Genomic DNA, 17,252 nt, shown 5'->3' with positions numbered 1-17,252 from the left:
AGAGTCAACATTATCCACACAGGCAGGGAAAACCAAGGAAGTTGCCTGGGCCTTGAGCTCAGCCCAAATTGTGCTGCTTGACTCAGACGAGCCATGATGGGCTGTGGTTTGGGGCCAACCTGTGGAGAAGGCTGAGGCTGTGAAAAGGAAGTTCATGGGAGTAAAGATTAGATTACATAATGCAAAAATTTGGGACTCAACCAAAAAATAGCTGAATACTGAATTGCCAAGGTACGCTCGCTATGGGTGAACCCTCAGACCTCATTAGGAATACATGAGACACAACACATAGAAATACAACAATCAATTCAATTAGACAATTTGTGTGGAGCACTTTAAACCAAATGAGCATTAAAAAAGATATTTAGGAGACATATCTAAATTAATATAAAAAAACAATGGTCAGAGTTCTATGTGCAGACAAAAAATGACAGCCAATCAAACAGCTGATATTTATTTGGACTTATAGCGCTTCTCTGCAATCAATAGAAAACACAGCTTGTGTGTTCAAAAAGCAATTTAAGCAAATATTTCCACAGAAGACATACATATGCATGATGGTATGCATAATAATTACTTAGTGAACAGTTCTGAACAGTATGGAAATATAAAACAGGAATTTCTATTCATGAGCCATTATGACAAAAAGCACCACCACTACAACCGTAATTACAACAAACAAATGACAATGTATTGGCTAATGTAATAAGAAGAAAGCAGTTATTTCTGGCTTGTGTAAACATTTTACTCAGAGGTAACATCCTGGATTGTCTGAGGTAAAAGGCTCTTTTTTGTTGCATGCTCTGGAGCACGTAGGTAATAGCGTAGCTGCTTGAAGAAGGTGGATGAGGGGGTCATGGAGCTGGTGCCCTTCCAGGTGACACAGTGTCTAACCTCAGTCAGAACCTGTAAGACCTCTGGTAATGAACCTGATGTTGACACTTCTGTGGTGTCAGTTTTGATGAAAACCAAGCAAGTCTGCCGCTCCACAAGGGCAGCATGAATGGCATTCAATAGACCAGACCCTGGACTAGCATCTGGAAAGCTGGGAACCAAAACCACCGTCCGGCTCTGCTCTATGCAGTCTAAAACTGCTTCTGCTACAGCTGCAACCAACCAGAGGTCAGATTATAGATTATACACACTTCAATATTTTTTTAGATAGATTTTCAACAGAGTACATCTTAAATATGTACCTTCCCCTGGTATAACGTTGCGATCAAAAAGACAGAGGTTGTAACCATAAACCTCTTCCAAAATGCTCTCCAGTGATTTTCTGTCATGGTCATTTAGTCCTGCATCTGTGTCACTCTCATAATACATCAAAAAGGCATCATAGCGTTTTCCATCTAAAGAAATGACAAAAACAGCTGTCACTACTGTTACATTGTCAATGTTTCACAGATAGTGTGTATATATACTTCTTAAGCATAAGTTGTTAAATTAAAAAAAAAAAGACCCTTACCTGAGGTGCTTCTATGGCAGCCAACAGTGTCTCTTAGGAAAAGAGTGACTGGAATTTTAAATTTTACATAGATAATTACTGTCACAGTCATGACCAGCACAAAGCACACAACGCTAACAGCCAGGGAAATATAAGAAGGGCGAGCTGTGGAGAAAATCAAATTATTATATAATTGTTTAAACATGTAATCATTGCAATAAAATTAAAGATCACTTGAATGTGTGGCTGAAGTATATTGACAAAAATATTTTTCAGTATATTACAATGTTTTTTTCACCAAAAGATTACTGACTATTCAAAAATATTACTGACAAAAAAAAAAAAAAATAAATAAAAAAAATCTTAAATCAGACAACTGGGCATACCATTTTGGGCCAGGCTGATGTTGACAAAAATCGGGTTTTGGGAATTAGATTCCAGTTTACAGGTGTAATTTTTTGAAAGATCGTCCTCTGATACTTTTCTGAAGACCAGAGATACTGTTGTCTTTATTCCGTCACCGTTTTCCTCCCTTGAAAAGAAGTGAAATAATTGAGGAGGATTAAGAAAGACAAGCTACTGTAATGTGAATTGATTGGCTGTGTATAGTTTTTGTACTTCCAAACCTGGCTGTGTATGTGCAGTGCTTACTGTGTAGAATTGTAGTAAACTGGTAAGCTGTTGTTTGTTTCGACAAATACGGTCTCACTTAACCAGAAAACCCCATCAAACTCTGAATACATAACAGCTTTACAATCAATCACCACAGTTGAGCCTAGAAAAAAAAGAGTTTATACAATATTTAAAAGTAGTCATTTAGAAAGGTAGTAAATGTTTGATAGTATATCAGCAACACAACATTGACGCTTACCCAGATCTACATTAAATACATCTCCGTCACGCGGTGAAGTGATAACTGCTGTTTTTTCATTATCTGTGCAACAAAAGAATGTGTCACATTTTTTAGACATTTAATTCTGCATGAGGACATGATGAAAAAATGTTTTCCCCACCTTTTGGCCTGACATGCAGTTCCATTATATAGCTTGTGTTATATAGTTGACCATGGTGCAGGTAAGATCTGGTACAGATATAGACACCATGGTCCTTCTGTTCAACCACTGAGAAGTAAACAGATTTTTTTGGCAATGACTCTCCCTCCTGCAAGATGAAAAGTTGGATTTGTAGGCATGTAGTGAATGTAAATCAGCAAAATACAGTCACCCCCCCCCCCCCCACACTGTGGTGTACTTTGAAAAATAAAGTAAAAATATACAAATCAAAATGGTCAGAAATCTCAACCAGAAGGCTCAGCAATTTTCAATTATAAAACCAATTTTCATTCACACTAACCCAAAAATCTGCTGTGTATAATTACCTTGTGCCATACAATGCTGTTGAAGGTGATATCTGGTATAGGAATATTTTCTCCAGGACATTGCATTGTGCATGCTTCTTGTGCGTAGCATATCTGAGAATAGCTGCTCCTCTTTCTGATTTCTCTGGTCTGTGTTGTGTACACTGTCAGCCTGAACCACGATTGGCTGCTGGAATTCCTATCAATGTCATTAAAGAAAACATTTTATATTAAAGTTGAAGTTTTCACTTTGAAGTCACATCATGAAGTTGAATGTGTCCTGTATGTCAAGAAAGCCTACAGTGTATCACAAATAAGTGACACAGTTTTTGAAAAGATATTATACCACTGTTTTAGCCTTACCATATTATGAAGTTAAATATCGCCTGCATCATAGGGAAACTTATCATTTTAAGATATTAAGCTCTACAACAAAGCCAGGATCACTGGTGTCCTGACTGGACTTTACCTCAGAGAGCATGAATAATTCCCCTGATGGTTCACTGATGCACTAAAAATCACAAGACTCCTCTCGTGAACCAGCACACTCATCTGCTCAACTGATGACATGTTGGTCAGAGCCATTTCCTGGTTGGTGTAATTGGTCCAGATCATTTTGGCATCGCCAGTATGATTGCACTCTGTAAAGTGAGGGCATTGCAGCACCACCATCTCTCCTTCCTTAACATACAGCTCCTTGGGCGTCAGAGGATGGACACCTGCAAAACAGTTTTGCAAATTTACTTTTGCTGATGGGATAAGCTTACCTGTAACAAATTTATCAAAATATTATTGTGATATTGTATCACACAAACACGTGGCCAGTTACAACCAGGACCAGTGAAATACCAGCAGCCTCCCTTATGGTTGAAGTGTGTATCATCGGCAACTGGCTGCCCAGACCTCTGGGGAAACTGCACTGATGAAATTCAAAGTATGCACAGAATTATCATCTATTAGTACCAGTATCAGCATTGATTAGTTGTTTGGAATATAACCAATTTAAACAGACTGTTACCATGCAACCTAAAAAAAAAAACAGACTCCACAGATCTACAATCAGGTAAATGACATACTGTACATAAATTATTCACCTGATTTCATTTTCATATTAATATGTTTTCTTTTTTCTTTACCTGCTGACTTAGCACTAAGTTAACTACTTACTAAGTAACTGGGTGTCCAGTTGGTGGATACCATGAATCTGTTTGATGCGTTATGTCTATGACCACATGACATTTTTTTGAAAGTCAAGTCACAGTTGGGAATGATATTTAACTCATTAGACATTTCTTTAATGTCATTGCACTAAATGAATAACATTTAAAAAGTCTAAGTCCCATATCAGGAGTTCCAAGTCACTTTCTGTGTGACTATTGTATGACGTCCTGCCCAATGATGGTAAGGGAAACACTTTGATGAGCAAAATAGTTAGATGCTTAGTTGTAATCCCTTGATGCTGTTTTGTTGTTAATATTAATTAAAAAAATGGAGAGGTATATTAAAATAAGATAAGGAAATTCCAAAATGCTACAGCAGCAAAAAAGAAAATCACAGCAATAATGCAAAAAATAACAGTAAAGGTATATACGATAAAACTATAATTAAACATAAAGAACTGTTGTGGAAAAACCCGTTGGATGAGCAATAAAGAGAGTGCAGACAGATTGTCTTTTCAGAATATATTTCTTGCAAGAAAGGAGCAAAACAGAATAGAACACAACTGATCATAATCCTCCCCAGTTGTTCAGCTCCTATTAGGCTGAGCCCTCTACTTATACAGACATGCAAAGTAAATGCAAATAATCATTCACATAATCAGATAATTAAGTCTGTACTCCCCTATTGTTCTACAAAGTGATTCCCTAATAAGGCTATATTCTAAAACTCTATATTCTCATTCGACAGTTAACCCTCCATCCTGGGCGTGCTCTCTTACACTTGTCCCTTCCTCACACCCAGTGTCCTAAGGAACCTTTCTCCCAGATACTCCTCACCAGCATCCTTGAGAACACTGTGTCCCTTAGTGTCAGACTATACTAGGTCAGGAAGAACAAAAACATCAGATATGATTATGAAAAACACATGAGCCTTGGTAAACTTTATGAATCAACCTATACATGAAAACCTGTGAAACCTGAAAAACCAAGAATACAGTAAGAAACAATAAAAATCATAATCAGTAAGAATAATCAATCATTAAAACTTATTTTTCCATTACAGAACATATAAAAATTGTAGGATATATTGCACTCTAGATTAGTTAAATATTAATGCCAATTAATAAACAGTTTACTGTTGTTGACCAATTAGACAATTCCTTCAGTTTGGGGTGTATTCACAAGTTAACTGGCTGCAGCATCTAGAGTTTAAAGGAAAAAGGAAAATCATGTTCTTATTAGGTCATTTGGCACTGATATTAAAGATAATGTTATAATAGCTTTTTTTACAGGATTAAAAAATATGAAAAATGTGAAAACAGAAAATAAAGTTGCAACAAAATATCAATTGAGAGATTAAATAAGTAGTAAAGGGAAGGAAAATAAATAGTAAAATAAACCAATATATCATTTTACAGGCTAATTGCATGAATGGCTATAGAGGTCCAGAGACACTTAAAAACTAAAAGAAGCATGTTAAAATCAGTTCTAAAAGACAGCCTGTGCAAAGATTTAAGAACGTGTGTGACGCAACGCCACTTGGTTCAGTTTAAGCAAATAACCCATTCTGTGTTTTCCATTAGGGGATATCAAGGAGTTCCAGCAGCAGAGTAAAAATTACAATAAATATAACATAATTAGAATATGATGAAGTGCACAAGATAAAAATAACAGTGCTACTACTAATAATAAAGGATATGCACATATATAGTGAGATCTGTGACATTTGTGCAACGTTCAGATAGTGGTGTCAACGAGGCAGCCAGAGTAGTCGCATGTGTGACTGTGTTCCTAGATAGGCCAGATAAACACCATTACAATAACCCACTGTCAGCAAAATATGTGACTGTTGTGAAAACAGTGGGGGTTTTTAACCACTTCCTTTTTTTCATTTTGGTGGCTGTCAGTCTTGTGATTTGAATGTGAAGGAAAACGAGTTGATTTTTTGGAAATCAGCATTTGAAAAATAAAAAGTATTTCAAATATTAGCTGCCTGTATGCAATATTTCCATAATGTGTCACTCTTGTGATGAATAAACAGCAACAGAATCAAGTTTGCAGCAGACAGGACCATAATGGAAATAAACCAAATTAACTTTCAATGCTTTTGTACCATGTCATTTTTCATTTTAGAGTAATGATCAGCGATAAACAGTAACTGGTAGAATTACTTCAGTACTCAAGTGCAATATACCTTATTAGAGTCAGATTCAAATAAATAATACAGAACATAAACTCTAAATAGATTATGATATATTGTTTATTAAAAGATAAATCTTTATTGATCTCCATACGAAGCATCACAAGCTAGTCAGCAAAGTATAAAATACACCTAATTAACACCACCATTATTGGCTGCACCATGTGATGTGCACATTGTTGTGGCGAAAAAAGCCACTACTTAGGATCATATGATTTCCATACGCGTCAGAAAAAAGCGAGATGCAATTCTGTTTCAAATGATTCATTTAAGGAAAAGTCCAGATACATCCAATATCCAATACATCACTTAAATACAGAAACTAAAGGAGCATTGTGCATTAATAATGAACTGTTTTCATTTATGGTCCTAAATAAAGACTGAAAATATACACAATGAAACTCAAAACTATAAACTCTATTTTTAAATATCCATTATGGCTCTTACACACATTTCAATTATACTTCTGTAATATAATATATGCATTACTTTGCTTTAGTTTTGGTATGTTTTACTGCTAATGCAACTTTTACTTAAACTGTAGTGCTTTTTTAAGCACAATTTAGTTGTTTATTATTTTATTGTAGGTTTGTGTGTGTGTCACCATGAACATTACTCTGTTCATGGTGACAAGGGGTTGCAAATAGATCACTTCATTTTAAGGTGTGATGCTCTTTAGAGTAGGTCTTTTATATATTATTGTACTTCGAATAAAGTCATCTCTCAAGAGACAGAGATTGAAATAAACAGCAGATCCTAGTCCTGCTATAAAACAGATTCAGTGATGACATAAGCAGTGTTTTCAGTTGACAGCTTATTCAGTTGACAGCTTATTCAGAAATCTTACAACTAAGTGTGTGGGATTCCCAGTGATTATATTGGTCTTTATCTGTAAAACCAGTGGAATTTCCTTGTAAGAACAATGTAGTTCAAATGCTTATATTTCCACTGAACAGATGCAGTGTGTACGACTTTCCACAGACAAATCTCACACATACTACTGTAACCACTTTTAGAAAACAATGTTTACAGCCTGGTAACATTACATACCTTAAGCCATGATCACACAAACCATAAAGCAGCTGACAGAGTTACCAACAGCAGCAGCAGTAAAGCAGCTATAACTGATTCATTTACAATAGGGATAACTAACTGTGAATGATGTAGCGGTGAAATTATAATCCTTAGATTAAGTAACATTTATAATTTTTTGTTCAGTCTTTGCATTGTTATTTTTAGTGAGACTAATAATAATAATAATAAGTGAGTCTCGTCTTGGATTCAGTCTGTGATTATTTCTTGTTTTAAGCAGACTATACATTTTGAACTTAACGCTTAATTCTCACCCTTTAACACATTATCTTACCTGTCAATGACTTAAGGCAGAAACCGAGAACGATCACAAGTACTTTCAGCATCATGACAGCCTGCAGCACCGCACACCACACATTTACCAGGTCCTCAAAAAGCTGCCAAACAGATCTGAGATGCAGAATCACCGCTGTGCGTTTCCCAGCCCTGTCAAATCCGACTGCATGAAGTAAAAGTGAAAGATAAGGAAGAGCGTCACGTTGTCGCTGCAACGTCGGCTATGGGTTATACCCACAAGATGCATCACGATGAAGCAGGCGATCATCGTGGAACCGAGAAAACACCCGTGGCGGAAAGTCAGGCATGAACGAGGCATCGTTATGGTGTGGAAAGTGGCACTGAAACCCGCTTCACTGGTGTCACATCAGCTCCAGCTAATATATATCTATATATATTCTCAAAGCAGAAGCAGGACATTTGAATCAGCAGTCTTATATAATATACCACTTATCCCTCTCAAAAGGTGAGCTAGAGTCACCAGTCTACCAGAGGACCGACATACAGAGACAGTCATTCACACCTATGGATCCATTTCTTTGGAGTGTGTGTGTGTGTGTGGGGGGGGGGGGGTCTCAAATTAAGGTCACAGTAATTTAACTACCCATCTCTCTCTTGACAGGCAAACTAGTCCAGTCTCTGGGATTAAAGCAGCCCAGGCCTTTGGCAGCTGAGCAAGCACAGAGAAACTAAGTAAAAGCAGAGGAGGTTGAGATTAAACTATAGAAGCCAGTAGACAACAGCAGTGAGCCTTCAATCTTGCAGCAGAAATAAATTGGTTTTACAGTTTCTGTAAATGCAAGCACAATAAGAGGAGTGGAACATCTTTTTAAATATGTGAAACTTTTTATTTATAAAGTGATGAGAGTAGTAATACCATCATTTAAAAGACACTGAAAGTAAATTCCTGCATTCAAAATTGTACATAATTGAAAGTACAGTGGCATTAGGCTATAGGCTAATTGTAGTACCAGTACTAAAAGTAAGGTGTTAAACATTACTCTGTTCATGGTGACAAGGGGTTGCAAATAGATCACTTCATTTTAAGGTGTGATGCTCTTTAGAGTAGGTCTTTTATATATTATTGTACTTCGAATAAAGTCATCTCTCAAGAGACAGAGATTGAAATAAACAGCAGATCCTAGTCCTGCTATAAAACAGATTCAGTGATGACATAAGCAGTGTTTTCAGTTGACAGCTTATTCAGTTGACAGCTTATTCAGAAATCTTACAACTAAGTGTGTGGGATTCCCAGTGATTATATTGGTCTTTATCTGTAAAACCAGTGGAATTTCCTTGTAAGAACAATGTAGTTCAAATGCTTATATTTCCACTGAACAGATGCAGTGTGTACGACTTTCCACAGACAAATCTCACACATACTACTGTAACCACTTTTAGAAAACAATGTTTACAGCCTGATAACATTACATACCTTAAGCCATGATCACACAAACCATAAAGCAGCTGACAGAGTTACCAACAGCAGCAGCAGTAAAGCAGCTATAACTGATTCATTTACAATAGGGATAACTAACTGTGAATGATGTAGCGGTGAAATTATCATCCTTAGATTAAGTAACATTTATAATTTTTTGTTCAGTCTTTGCATTGTTATTTTTAGTGAGACTTATAATAATAATAATAATAATAATAGAATATAATTTGAAATTCCGTGAATACATTGGTAAAAGGATGCTGAGGTTAGAGCTGCCAAGAACGAGGCCTAGAGGAAGACCAAGGAGGAGGTTCTTGGATGTAGTGAAGGAGGACATGAGGATAGTTGGTGTGGGTGAGGAGGCTACAGAGGATAGGGTTGAATGGAGGCAGATGATTCGCTGTGGCGACCCCTGAAAGGAGCAGCCGAAAGGAAAAGAAGAAGACATTGCACTCAGTAAGTCTGTATGTGCAGTCACCAAAGCTAAGCCAGTTTCTGGATTGTCAGTTAGTTCCCCCATGGTACTATGTCTTGTTTTTTTATTTTGGCATGTTTATAAATAAAATGTGTGTTGGAATAGAGCTAACAGCTGAATGAACGTAACCTACATAACTAATGTAACACATTTTGCCCGACACTATACTATACTAATTCACCCCGCACACCACACATTTCCTTTACTTTAAATTAGAGATGTTAAAAACCAGCAAACTTAGGGTGGTTCACGAATTACAGGAAATGCTGCATAGATGTCACTGAGGTTAACACCAACTGCATGTCAAAACAACAACAGTTTTCTGTCATTTCTAATCAGCAGATAATTTTCTTCTGGTTCACCCCAGTTACAAAGCTCAAAAACTCAGTGGCCTTGCAGGTGTACCAGCCACTTTAGTGCCAAATGTTATGACAATAAAAGGCCATAAAATCTACGTCAAGGTTTCAGTGTTGTCCAGTTTTTGTAGATGACCCCAATCAGGCACACCTGCAGCTTCTCATCCGGCCTGTTTCTTACAGAAGCAGGACTATACTTTCTGTCTAAACAAGATGCAGAAAAACTTGTTCATGCATTTATCTTCAGTAGGTTAGATTACTGTAATGGCTTGTTTACAGGTCTTAGCAAGTCAATCAGGCAGCTGCAGCTAATCCAGAATGCTGCTGCCAGAGTCCTTACAAACACCAAGAAACTGGACCATATCACACCAGTTCTCAGATCACTACACTGGCTTCCCGTTAGTCAAAGGATAGATTTTAAAATCTTATTGCTAGTTTATAAAGCACTAAATGGTTGTGGACCAAAATATATTCAAGATGTATTAGTTCCCTATGAGGTTTCCAGACCCCTCAGGTCATCTGGGACAGGTCTACTGTGTGTCCCAGAACCAGAACCAAACAAAGTGAAGCAGCATTCAGTTACTATGTTCCTCACTTGTGGAACAAACTTCCTGAACACCTGAGGTCTGCTCAAACTGTCAGCTCATTCAAATCAGGACTGAAAACAGTGTTTACTGCTGCCTTAAAATAATTGTTTATCCTTATTTTCTTAATGTGCTTTTATGTCTTATTTTAATTTACTTTATTTGATTTAAATTTATTTTATGTTACATGTCTTTGTTTTTAAATGCCCTTTTCAATGCTTTTAATGTAATTATATGCCTTGTAAAGCACTTTGAATTGCGTAGTGTATGAATGGTGCTATACAAATAAATTTGCCTTTGCCTATACACTATTTCACTTTCCCAATTCTGTGATGATAATGTAGCTACATTAGGTCAGCGTTATATCACTTGAGTAATTGGTTATTCATTTTAACTTTGGCTGGTTTGTGGTGTCTCTGGAAAATAAGGAAACGGTCACGCCTAGCAGAGGTCTGCAGTAGCCCAGGGAGTTGCTGACAACATGATAGTGAAACATAATTTAGGAAAATGTAAAGAATGTACTGCAATTACACATGCTAATTTCATATTGTTAAAATCAATAACCTAATGCAGGATCAAAAGTACCCGTCCAAACAGAACATAAAAGTGAAATTTTTTAAATTCAGCTCTGTGAAATCCCAGCACCTCAAGTTTTTTATTTTTCAACTGATTAAACTTTTTCACTGAAAAATATTTGAAATATCACAAAAGGAAACATTTAGCATAAATAGCAATAATAATTTTGAAAAAAATTAATAATTAAAAAAAACTATAATTATTTCCATGTTTTCAATTTCAATTTAGCTGGTTTGGTGTCAGGGTCCTGGTATTGTGTATAATGGCTCACTGCCCAACCAAGAGTTAATTAGAGTGTGGAGTGATGGAAATGTAGTGAAGGGGCTTATCAGTGCAGGCACCACTACACTAAGACACTTAGCTATCGCCCATTGCAGTGGGAGATAAAATACAAACATCATGGGAATGGACAACATCATAATAGTGAGTAGCTTCATTAAGAGTATATTTATACAGCTATTTTTTGATATTGTGATTCGCAAAATATTGCTACATACTCTAAATCTAAAATATTTAGCAAAATACAAATCAATAAAACAATGACAATTATATTACAGATTTAAACACAAATTCTTTGTTATAAATAAATATTAAAAATGCTGTCAACTACCAGTAAAAGGCTCATTTTTGTTGCATGGTGTGGAGCAGGTAGGTAATAGCTTAGCTGCTTGAAGAAGGTGGATGAGGGGGTGATGGAGCTGGGTCCTTTCAGGTGACACAGTCTCCTTTTAATGCATCAAAAAGGTATCGTAGCACTTTCCATCTAATGATACAACATACAGTCACTGCCTTGTTACTGGTGTCACACAGTCACAAATCCGACTGTTCATTGCCAGACTATTTAAAAAGTGGATACTGGTGGAGGCTGAAACAACACAGACGCCTTAAACGAAAAGACAAAAATACGGATCCTACCTGAATCCCCTCTACGGAAACCAAGAGTGTCTCTTAGGAAACTTGCGATGTCAATTTTAAACTTCACACAGACAATTACTGTTACAGCTATCACCACCAAGATGCCCACAATGCTGAGAGTTGGGGTCAGGGAGACAGGATGAGCTGCAGGGAAATAATGGAGAGATTACTCTAAACATTAATAAAACTCATTCAAGTAGGAGATATGACATGTTGAAATGTACCATTTGAATGCTATGGTAGTGTATTGGACACAGTGCAGGTAATAATCACATCCAATAGCATTGCCAGGACTGTGTATATCTTTCTGTCTTACATACATTTTTGGCTCAGGGTGATGGTGGCGAACCTTGGGAATTCAGATGCAGATTCCAGTTTACATGTGTAACATTTTAATAGATCCTCCTCTGACACTTTTTTGAAAATCAGAGATGCCGTCATCTTTATGTGGTCAGGATTACCTTCCCTAAAAGAAAGAGAAGGGCAGAGGAAGATCCAGAAGCACAGCTGTTAGTGTACATTATATGTATGTTTGTGTTGAAAGACTTTGTGGTATTTGTGCTTCCAAACTCAGTTGTGAGAGCTGATACCAATGTGTTTACCATGTAGAATTGTAGAAAACTGGTAAGCTGTCATTTGTTTCTACGAATGATGTGTTGCTTAACCAGAAAATCTCATCAAAGTCTGTATACATAACAGCTTTACAATCAATCACCAGAGTTGAGCCTAAAAAGCAGAATCGACACAGACTATAATTAGTTTAATTTCAAAGATACAGTCAAGTATAGTATGTATATGTACCTACAAAATAACACGGAAACTCACCTAAATCTACATAAAACACATCACCGTTGTGTGGTGAAATTATCACTGATTGCCCTGAGCAACAAAAGCAAAAACATGTACAACTTTTTAAAAGACATATCAAAGTTCATGAAAAAACACATTGAAAGTTTGTTTGTTTTTCTTACCTTTCGACTTGACATCAAGTTTCACTCTTAAGGTGATGTTATATATTTGACCTTGATACAGGTAAGCTCTGGTACAGGTGTAGACACCAGAGTCGCTCTTTTCCACGCTTGAGAAGTAACCTTCTTTTGGCAACGACTCTCCCTCCCACAAGATGAAAAATTTAAATGATTCTTTCAGCATGATGGGAATGGATACTAGTCTTTAGGTTTGCAAATTACAATAAAAACAAGTCATAAATGATGCACAACAGAGATTCGCTGCATTCACAATTACAATCTGCTGTGTAAAATTACCTTGAACCATGTAATTCCGTTGCTGGTGATATGTGGGATTTTTATATGAGGGCATTTCAACTTGCAGAACTCTTGTGTGTAACAAGTTGTTAAGTCCTCGATCTTCTCGTTATACTTTCTGGACTGTTTTGAATATACTGTTAAAGTGAACCAGTGCTGATTGCTGGCATTCCTGTCATCACATTAAAGAAAACATTAATAAGAAGATTTCATGTTTAGATTGTAAAACATAAATTTACCTCTTAGTCAATGTGCCATTTCAAAATCCACAAAAAACTGCTAAACATCAGCACTAGCACTAGCACTGTTTAGCTCAAAACATTTCTGTAAAATACTATAAATAGGCTCAAAGAGTTATTATAAGAATGTTTGCCCTCACCCCAGAGAGCATGAGTAATTTCCCTGATGGGTCACTGATGCACTGAGAATCACAAGACTCCTCCCATAAACAAGCACATCCATATTCCACTGCTCCAAAGATGCCGTATTGTTGGCCACAAACATTTCTTGGGTTGTGTACCTGGTCCAGATCAGTTCGGTATCACCATGATGATTTAGTGTGTCTTGAGGGCACTGCAGCACCACCATCTCCCCTGCCTTGACAAATCTCTTGCTGGAGCTCAGAGGACACACACCTGCAAGAATGAATGTGAGAAATTTTAAATGATTTAAGTGTGTAAAAATACAACATCAACTTGCTTATAGGTGTTGTGAATAAAATGGCAAAAATATAGTGTATGCTCAAAATGCTGCTGATGCTGAATATGGCTGGTTAGTTGTGTAATCAAAATAGAGCATATTTTACTGCATTGTCAACTAATTACAGATTTGCTTCGATTCTGAATGTATTTTATTTTTTTGGCTGAGTTAGACATCTTTGACATGTCCCTGCTGAAAATTAGGTATACAAACTCCACTGTACAGTAACAGGAGAAACAGGAGGAACAGGCCTTGCATAAGACTGGCCATGTCCAAAATCACTCCTTTTTCACATCTAAATTCATTTAAACACTACTAAATCTCTCATCAAACAATGCTGTCAGCTGAGTAGTTAATAGTTTCTATTACAGAAATCCTGTCTCCTGGCACTTTTACTGCACCACAATTACGTGGTAGCTATTTGTCTTCTGATTTTCTTCTAAAAGGAAGCTCTGACTCAAAAACCTAAAATCTGCCTTGTTTCTGTCACATGGCATATCTTTAGGCATAACAACCCAAACATTTAGTAACAGTGCTTTTTTTTTTTACCAGGAATATTACAATACACTAACAATGGTGGAAGCAGTACACAGATTGCAGTGTGGTACAATGATTTTATAAGTCCATTAATTTGCTCTACCTATATCACATCTTCATCAGTGCTTCTCATCAGTATGAAACAATAATTCCTAATGATGTACTATAGAGTTGAATTGACCAACCTGACCTGGAGCAGGATCAGTGGCATGTATCATTTTAGCTTAATTCATTTCCAATTATGAAACAAAGCGCTTCTTCACTTCTTATCTGTTGTGGTTAGAAGCAGCTAAATGGTTTACTGCAGATAGCAGTGACTGAAATTGACTAAATCATCCTCTGATGCACACAATCCATAATCACATCAATGTCACTGAAGATTATGAATGTGTAGCATCTCCTAAGATCCATCTAAAACCCTTCTTGAAGGCACCAAATCTAATGTGTTTCAGCTTTTTTTAAATGACCTGAATTCTTTGATTTTGCATTGAAATGTTGGATAATTTTAGGTACATCATGGGTTCAAGACAGTTTCATTCAAACCATAAGAGAAGTGTGGAGTCTTTAGTGCAATCAGTGGGCATCAGTGATGCATACTTCCAAAATTTGTCCAAACTGTGCACAATATGTTGCTAAAAATAAAGCCTAGAACAAGATTAGCCTATTTATAGTTTCCTCAATGCTTGGAATTTTTTGTTTGTTTTTTGAGTCAAATTTGAGCATTTAATGATTATTTCACTAAGACATATTTGTAAATATTTACATTTTATTGTCTATTCTTGTATGAACTATTGTCTTTCTATTTTAGTTTCATCTACTCATTATCTACTCATATACTCTTTGTATAACATTGTTTTATATTTATTTTTAAGGTGTCTGTATAGCTAATACAACAAAATATGAATTGCAGGTAAATATTAAGACACTTGGCTTGTATAATGTTTTTGGGAAGGCCTCTGTCTTTGGTTTCTCTTTGTGAACTCCCTCACAAAACCTCACTATCTAGTCATAATTAGGAAGTAATAAGGAAATGTTTACTCAGTATGATGCATCACTACTTCAGAGGACACATAAAGTGGAAGCAATGGCCAGACAATAATGAAGAAACCACTGAGGAGCTATTCCAACTTCCTCCCACAGTCCAAAGACATGCAGGTTGGGGTTAGGCAGTGACTCCAAATTGCCTTTAGGTGTGAATGTGAGGGCTTGTCTGTCTCTATATGTCAACCTTGTGACAGACAGGTGATCTGTCCAGGATGTACCCCACCTCTCACCCAGCGTCAGCTGGGATTGGCTCCAGCACCCTTGCCCCCCTGCGACCCTGGATGGAGTAAGAGACGCTGTAGATAGGCTAATGGATAGATAAGCTCATTGTATTTTTAATGTCAAATCTCCATCTAAAACGTAACACCTGTGAAGAACAGTAAAAAAAAAGTATGCTGCTTCCCATTTCAATGCAGTAAAGTTATTGAAACATGTCAGGACTCGAAAAACTATTATAACTGTCAGGACTCGAAAAACTATTATAAGGTTCGGACCAAACAGATGCACCCACACTGGTACTAGATACTTAACACGAGGCTTTATTACAGAATGAGGAAAAAACCAAAACTACAAGTTAGGAGGGAAACGGTCTAGGTCGGAAGCACAAGGACATGAGACATAAACATGACATCGGGAACCAGGGCACGAGGGATACATGAAAACATGAACAGAGAACAAGGGCACCAGGAGACACAGTCGGAGGGATCCGGGTCACACACACTTATTAAGGGAGACGCACCAGATCAACACACACCGACACAAGAACATGAAAGATTAGGAAGGGAGCATGAAGGGTCTAGACCACAAGACACAAGGACATGAGCAGGGAGTCAAGGCTTGAGGGAATCTGGGTCACACACACACAAATTTGGGAGACGCACCAGATCACACAAACATTAGGACAAGAGAGACGGGGGTCGGAACATGAAACACAGGGACAAGAAACATGACCGGAGGCAGAACACACAAAGAGGAGACAGGAGAAGGGAATGGGAAATAAACTGAAAGAGACAAATACTTAACTTAAAACCCGAGGAACAAAAGGCAGTCCATAAACCAAACAAGACTAACGAGAACTCAAACACTGTCTCGGCAGTACATGAAATCATAAGTAGAAGTTCATCGCAGTTAACAGCAGACAACCCGGCAACAAGACAAAGAACAAACCAAGGTATATAAAGACAGGGGACAAAACAAGGCACAGGTGAAAACACTCAACCAAATTAGACTACATAAAGAAACAGAAATAATCCACAACCAGTTCCTGTCAGGATCCTTCAAAATAAGAAACAGGAAGTCGATTGAACATGGATCCTGACAGAAACATAATACGGAAACAGGTTACCCTGGGGTTACCCAGGTTACCCCAGGTTACCCATTTTTTGGAAAGCCAAAAAATGTTTTAAGTACCTCGGTTAGGTACTAGGTCTAAAGTTTCCACTTTAAAATGTGAATATTTATACAGGCTGGAATCACTTGTTTCATCCACAGTTACCATCTATTGGGCCTATATACAATAATAAGCGGATATTCACTTACCGGTCAATAATGTGAGGACGCAGAGCAAAAGGGCCAGAAGTTTTTTCGCCATCATCATGATAACACGTCTCACTGAGCATCCAGAACAGTAATGTCTTCTCAGAGACGCGTCTCCTGGAGATTACAGACGGACAACGGCTCATTCAAGGAAATCAGATTTAACTGGTAGTGAAAATGAAACAGAAAGGGGCGCCGTGACATAAACACGCTTCGTCAGTTAAATAATCTGGGCTGGCCCAGTTTCAGTTTTAGATTTGAGGGGGCCGCCAGATTAGGGGCGTCAGGAAGGTCAGAT

The 17,252-nt window shown here is 37.2% G+C and overlaps 1 protein-coding gene across 1 annotated transcript; it reads right to left on the bottom strand.

The window, feature by feature from the left end:
- Positions 1 to 425: 425 nt before the first annotated feature.
- LOC113138289 (uncharacterized) lies at positions 426 to 17,217 on the bottom strand. The gene is made up of 19 exons (XM_026320608.2): positions 16,958 to 17,217; positions 13,518 to 13,773; positions 13,139 to 13,310; positions 12,845 to 12,989; positions 12,699 to 12,752; positions 12,476 to 12,599; positions 12,194 to 12,339; positions 11,874 to 12,017; positions 11,756 to 11,823; positions 7,528 to 7,750; positions 3,271 to 3,520; positions 2,823 to 3,000; positions 2,458 to 2,605; positions 2,316 to 2,378; positions 2,096 to 2,219; positions 1,831 to 1,976; positions 1,466 to 1,609; positions 1,197 to 1,349; positions 426 to 1,106 (listed from the first exon to the last, which is right to left on the bottom strand). The coding sequence occupies exons 1-19, from the start codon at positions 17,013 to 17,015 to the stop codon at positions 745 to 747; spliced, it is 2,958 nt and encodes a 985-aa protein (XP_026176393.1). The 5' UTR covers positions 17,016 to 17,217; the 3' UTR covers positions 426 to 744.
- Between the last annotated feature and the right edge of the window lie 35 nt (positions 17,218 to 17,252).

The sequence above is a fragment of the Mastacembelus armatus genome, chromosome 3, assembly GCF_900324485.2.
Source record: "Mastacembelus armatus chromosome 3, fMasArm1.2, whole genome shotgun sequence".
Classification (NCBI taxonomy): Eukaryota; Metazoa; Chordata; class Actinopteri; order Synbranchiformes; family Mastacembelidae; genus Mastacembelus; species Mastacembelus armatus.
The sequence above is the reverse complement of the archived record's forward strand: the minus strand, read 5'-3'. Positions and strand labels throughout refer to the sequence as shown.